The sequence below is a fragment of the Budorcas taxicolor genome, chromosome 6 (genome assembly GCF_023091745.1).
Source record: "Budorcas taxicolor isolate Tak-1 chromosome 6, Takin1.1, whole genome shotgun sequence".
NCBI classification, from domain to species: Eukaryota; Metazoa; Chordata; class Mammalia; order Artiodactyla; family Bovidae; genus Budorcas; species Budorcas taxicolor.
Genome location: NC_068915.1, coordinates 102,873,459 through 102,879,458, shown reverse-complemented (window position 1 = coordinate 102,879,458; position 6,000 = coordinate 102,873,459). Strand labels below are relative to the sequence as shown.

At 56.8% G+C, this 6,000-nt stretch overlaps 1 protein-coding gene across 3 annotated transcripts in view; it reads left to right on the top strand.

Moving 5' to 3' along the window:
• Positions 1 to 1,207: 1,207 nt before the first annotated feature.
• Positions 1,208 to 6,000, top strand: part of WFS1 (wolframin ER transmembrane glycoprotein) — a 31,880-nt gene continuing 27,087 nt past the window's right edge. Inside the window, exons 1-2 of one of the 3 annotated variants that reach the window (XM_052641802.1) lie at positions 1,213 to 1,339; positions 5,897 to 5,953. In XM_052641802.1, the coding sequence (XP_052497762.1) occupies positions 5,928 to 5,953 (26 nt within the window). In that variant the 5' untranslated portion in view covers positions 1,213 to 1,339; positions 5,897 to 5,927. Of the gene's footprint in view, positions 1,340 to 5,896; positions 5,954 to 6,000 lie in introns of all 3 variants that reach the window. The other 2 variants (XM_052641804.1, XM_052641803.1) reach the window with 2 other exon arrangements.

The following is a 6,000-nucleotide window of genomic DNA, read 5'->3' as shown; positions in this document are numbered from 1 at the left end:
GATGGGATAGAGGTGGGGCACCTGGGAATAAACTGAGGAAACTGATGTGAATCACGAGGCTTTAAAAATTCCCTGAGGTAGTGTGTTCAGTAGATAGACCTCATCTCTGGAACCATCTGGAATCTTTGCTCCCAACCTGTCGGTAACATGTTTCCAGCAGTCATTCTGAGCTGCAGTCTGCAATGATAACCCAGGACAGGCATCTCAGGTTGGCTGTGAGGATCAGACATAGAGCAGACACAGCCCAAGGGGTGCCCCTGCTGCCAACCCGGGCCTCTCAGCCCCAAGGCCTGGCTTAAGAATAGACCTTTGCCCTCATCTCCAAACCACCCCTCTCAGACCCCAGGGGTAGTGTCAGTCGCTCAGTCCAGTCCATCTCTTTACAGTCCCACAGACTGTAACTCACCAGGCTCCTTTGTCCATGGAATTTTCCTGGCAAGAATACTGAAGTGGGTTATCATTTCCTTCTTCAGGCTCAGACCCCACAGCAGGACCGAAAGAAGTGTTTCCAGACTGCCTCATCCTTACACCACTTCTTGGGCTGGTAATAGATATTTTTAAACGAATTTTACAATTACTCTGTGAACGCATGCTATATTGCTTTTGATCTTGTGCTTTTAAAGCAGTCCTTGGTTAAATGAGTCACATTTAATGGGATTTCCAATTCGTGCTCCTCCATTAGGGCAGCCCTCTCCATCTTTGATGGGGCCAAAAATTAAGGCGTCTGGTGCATAGTAGGCCCTCAACGTGTCAGTTAATATTGTAAAAGCAATGATAATAAATCTGAAGTTGGGGAGCCTGGGGCCAGAGTAGTGGGTGAAAGGTCGTCTTGAGCCTCGCCCGTGGGCTTGCAGCCGGGCACAGCAACCCGGACGCCCTGTGGGTGTGGCGTGGCGTGCAAGGGTTCGGTTTGGGCCGCACCGCCCGAGTTAGCTCGGAAACTTTCGCAGTGGGCGGGCCGGACCCGCCCTCCCGGCGACCTCAAGCTTGGCCGCGCCGTGGGCCCGTAGGCTGTAGCCGCCGAGGCGCTCTGTGATTGGCGAAGGTGCGGAGTGATTGGCAGGCAGACCGGCCGCTCAGCGGGCCGAGTCGGCGTAGCGTCCTCCGGGCCGCGTCGGGAGTGGAGGACGGCCTGCGGCCCCGCCCCGGCCCCGCCCTGGCCCCTCCCCTCCCCGCGCTGCTGCTTGCGCTCACGGGCTTCCACTGAAACCAGCACAGCCCGCTTGGTCCCGGCTGCTTTCCTTCGGCCCTGGTCCTTCCAGCTGCTGCCGATCAACTTTGTGGCGAGCTCGGAGGCCCAAGGGCGTCGCAGCGCCGCGTGAGGCCCACTCGCGGGCCGGTGAGTACTTCGGGGCGAGGGGCGGTTGCAGCGGGACCTGGAAAGCGAACCGAGAGCACCTGGACTGGCCGCCCGCCTCGGCCTCAGTTTCCCCATCTGAGCGGTGGGCGGCTGGTACCAGTGTCCCCTGCAAGTTCCCCAGAAGTTGGAGGGCCAGGGCCCGTCCTCTCCGCGACACTCAGGGCTCCCCCTGCCCGGGCCTGGATTGCGGCTTCCTCCCGGGGATGCGCGCCCCCTCAACCCCAAGCCTGGGCTCCCCGGGCATCGTGGGGGCACCGCGCGCTCTGAGCACCGTCACGCCCACGAGCCTGGCTTCGAACACTCCCCGCGCCGCGTCCCCCTCCCCGCCCCCGCCACAGCCAGCGGGAAAACCGGCCTCAGAGGAAGGCGGCTCTTGGCGCTGGGGACCCGGTGGGTGGAAGGGGGCGCCCCTGCCCCCTGCGTCCCACAGCATGGATCGCGAGTTGCCCCGTCACGATGGCCCTACCCCCGCGGCTCTCGGCCTGCTCGATGAGACCCTGAGCTGCCCTCAGTGCCCCTGGGGCCGCTGGAAGGCGCTTGTCACCCCCTACCCCGCCATGAGGGCTGCTGATGGTGTGTGTGTGTTGAGGGTTCAGGTGGTCCCAGCCCTCGGGGGAACATCAGTTTCTGCTTTGACAGATGGAAACTTGCTGGGAAATCTGACCCATGTCTTCTGGGTGTGATGGATCTGGGACCTCTCACACCAGTGGTTGTAGTTGGTGTTAAGAAATTCTGAGGAACTAACACACAGTATTTGACTCTCCCAGTAGTCTTAAGGGTATGGGATTATGGGCCCATTTGACAAATGAGGAAACCAAGGCTCATTAGGGTTTGATGACCTGCCCAAGACCCCACAGTGGATGGGGCAGAGCCTGGTGGAAATCAGTGCCCCTCCTGGGCAGTCGCTGAGAACAAATGCCTGCCTCTCCTCACCTTGGACAGTGACCCCTGGCACAGGGTCCATTTGTAAAGGGCTTTCCCTTCTTCCGGGATCCATCACTCAGGAAGCAGTGCCTGGGTTACCTGGTGTGCTGGCTGCCTCCCTCGCTACAGCCCCAGTGAGGAAGCCACGCTGAGAAGCCAAGAGGTCACTCTTCCCTGCTGCCCGTCTCCAAGGGACTATGATTCTCACCGGTGCCCCCTTGGCATCTGACGGGGATTTGGAGGAAGGTTCCTTTATATTGTTGCTCCCCCCAGCAGCTGGGCCTTGACTAGACACAGGAAAGGTTGCCCGGAGACCACATCTCATCTTCTTTCCCAGGATAGAAGGAATCTGGAGGGCTCCCCACTCAGGCCACCCCTGCCCCTCCCAGGCCAAGGCTGGATAGGCCTTTGGGGGCTGGTCACAGAGGGGATCCTAGTTCAGTCCCCCAAATGCCTGGACAGAGACCAAACCCTGGTCCACGATGCTGGTGATGAGAGGGTTCTGGTAGAGAGGTTGCTCCATGCTTCAAATGACTCCGTCCCCTCCCTCAGATCCCCTCCCCAGAAAGTGGCACCACCACCATGGCCCTGCCCCATCAGTCAGACCGCATTCTGCTTCCACACCCTCTCGTTCAGTTGGGGATGCTCTTGTCTCTCCTGGCCCAGGAGCTGTCCTCAGATGCCTGCCCCAGGCCAGGCCTCCTCACTTTCCCTGGCAGGCTGCCCGGCTCCCTCCTCGGTCTCCCTGGCCTGTCCCCACTCAGGCTGGATGGGTCTCAAACTGCCGCTGCCCTGCAGCTCGGCCCTCAATTTTCCTTCTGCCAAGGGCTCAGCCCCAGCACCAAGCCTGGCACTTGTTTAGGGCCTCCCCCAGCTTCCTGGCTGTCCACTCAGCCTCTATTCTCCTCCCCGTGTCCTCTGCCCAGTCTCAGTTCTGTGCCACTTGCACATTCCCCACCACGTTGCCATCTCCTTCTCTGTCCACTGCCTTTTCTCCTGGGCAGTCCCCCACTGAAATGCCCCAACACCTCTGTTCTTCCCCCTCCTTCACCCGTGCCTGGCTTGTCCTGAAGGCTTGGTCCAGGCCTCTCGTGGAGAATCCCCGCCCTGCTCCTTTCCCACGGCTGAGGTTGGACCCCTTCTGTGCCTGCTGCGCCCCCCACCCCTGCCAAGTAGGCCATCCTGGTGGTGGTTTGTTTAGGTGTCATCCTTCCCATCTGGACTGAGTTTGCGAAGGCCGGCCCCGTGGGATCCTCAGTGGGGTGGGGAGGCCCAGCACAGGCCAGGCACAGAATCAGCCCACAGTCCATGCCCACTGACCCACCCTGGCCAGGTGGGGGCATCCCCAGCCTGATTCCCCCTTAGTCCTGTGAACTTGGCACATTGGTAGAGCTGGAATGTTCCTTGGTTTGGCCCTTAAGACTCTGGGACAAAAATAGATACCTGGGAATCTCCAAGGGCTTTGTGCCCTTGTCTTGACCAGCCTCGTGCCAGGCGGCTGGGCTGTCCAGGCCAGAGCAGACATCCCAGTCCCTGAGAACCCCGGGACCCTCTAGCTTTGGGCTCAGTCACAGATGGGTTTCAGAATTAACGTTTTGTTGTAATTCCAGAAACCTTCACATTCATTATAGAAAATTAGGGGAGCATATTTAGAAAAAAGAATAAAATAAAACTACCTCAGTGGCTCAGTGGTATAAAGAATCTGCCTGCCAATGCAGGAGATGCAGGAGACAGGTTCGATACCTGGGTTGGGAAGATTCCCAGGAGGAGGAAATGACAACCCACTCCAGTATTCTTGCCTGGGATATCCCATGGACAAAGGAGCAAGGCAAGCTGCAGTCCATGGGATCACAAAGAGCTGGACATGACTGAGGACACACCTAGCCTCTTCACCCAGACGTAAACACTATTGCTATCTGTTGGAGGGGGTGCATTTTATTCCTTCTTTTTCTACAGATGCATTTTGTTTTCATCTAAATAGACTCAGGGCAGTATCTCATGCTGCTTTAAATCCTGCTCGACAGAGTTATACAAACATGTCCTTACCCTGAAATATTCTTACACAAGTTGTGGCTAACGGCTGTATAGTGTAGCAGCATCTAGAGGGGCTGTGAGTTTCACATCTGCCCTCTCTGGAATGTATGATGGACACACCTGAGAGGTGTCCTGTAAGAGCAGAGACGTGGAGGTCCACAGTTGGGTGTGATTGTGGGGTGGGTGTGAAACAGTGGGCATCCCAGGTTATTCCCTTGCAGCTAGCATCAGAGCTCGTGAACGTCTTTGAGTCTTCCCCTGAGGGCATGTTTCAGAGGTGGGGTGGTCCCCTGGGGGTCGAGAGCCGAGGGGGGATGGCCCTTATAAGCAAGGGTTAGAGAGCTTGGGAGAGGGCAATGGCAACCCACTCCCCCTACTCTTGCCTGGAAAATCCCATGGACAGAGGAGCCTGGTGGGCTGCCGTCTATGGGGTCGCACAGAGCCAGACATGACTGAAGCGACTTAGCAGCAGCAGCAGAGAGCGTGCGCTGACGTCCACATGCTGCCTTCTCCCCCTGTCGGTAGTTGTGTGGTCCCAGCAGCCCCCTTCCAGGGGTGGCAGACCCTCAACTGAGCTCTGTGGTTGCTGGCGTTTTTGTGTTTTGCTGGGGTAAAATTATGCCTGGGTGCTCATATGGAAAGAATGCCGGCCACTCTGGATCTGACACAATGACAGGTTCCAAGCCACTGCCCTGACCCTGGGGTGGCAGTCGGGGTTGACCGCCCCCGCCTCGTAGGCATTGGAGGAGCCCTGGAGGCGGGGCGGAGCGCGATGCTGATGCTCTCGTTCTGTGGTTGGGATTCAGGATGCCGGCAGGGCCGGAGGGAGGGACCTGCTTTCTCTGGTCACACAGTGAGATGGGGCCGGCTCTTCTCCAGCCAGGGCTCCTCCCCCCAGGCCAGACTACCTCAGATGTACCTTGCAAAGCACGGAGGCAGGTATTCTGAGTGAGTGAGATGCCGGAAAGAAGACTGTCAGAGAAGGAAGACCAGACACCACTGTGGGTCCCTCCACCAGGAGAACATCTGTGGTCTTCTCTGTGACCTATCCATGGCAATGGGTCGTTTTGTTTCTTTTTAAGTAATAAGGCGTTTGATCCATAAAAGGTTTGGCCGACTCTCAGGAAATCTGAAAATTAATCCTCCTCTGTTTGTCCATTTTCACTAACTAGAGATTTCACTTTAAAAGTTTCATTGTGATTGTAATGTGACATGCACAATACTTAGCCCAAGAGGCCAGCCAGAAGCTACCTGTTCTCCTGAAATTTCTATTATAAGGTGGCTCTCAACTGAATGTGCCTTTGTTTTGCACTTGGGAGAAATGGCGCTTTTTTTAATGGTTGGTAGTTTGCAGACTGCTTTCTCTTTCTTCACACCCTTGTGCCCCAGAGCACCCCTTCACTGGAGGCATTATTCCTTCTGCACAGATGGGGAAACTGAGGCCTTGTGAGGTTATGTGCTCAGTCGCTCAGTTGTCCGCCTCTCTTTAACCCCATGCACTGTAGCCCGCTAAGCTCCTCTTTTCTATCGGATTTTCCAGGCAAGAATACTGGAGTGGGTTTTCATCTTCTCTTCCAGGGGATCTTCCCAAACCAGGGATTGAACGGGCATGTCTTGCGTCTCCCGCATTGGCAGGTGGGTTCTTTACCACTAAGCCACCAGGGAAGCCCTAAGTAGCTAAT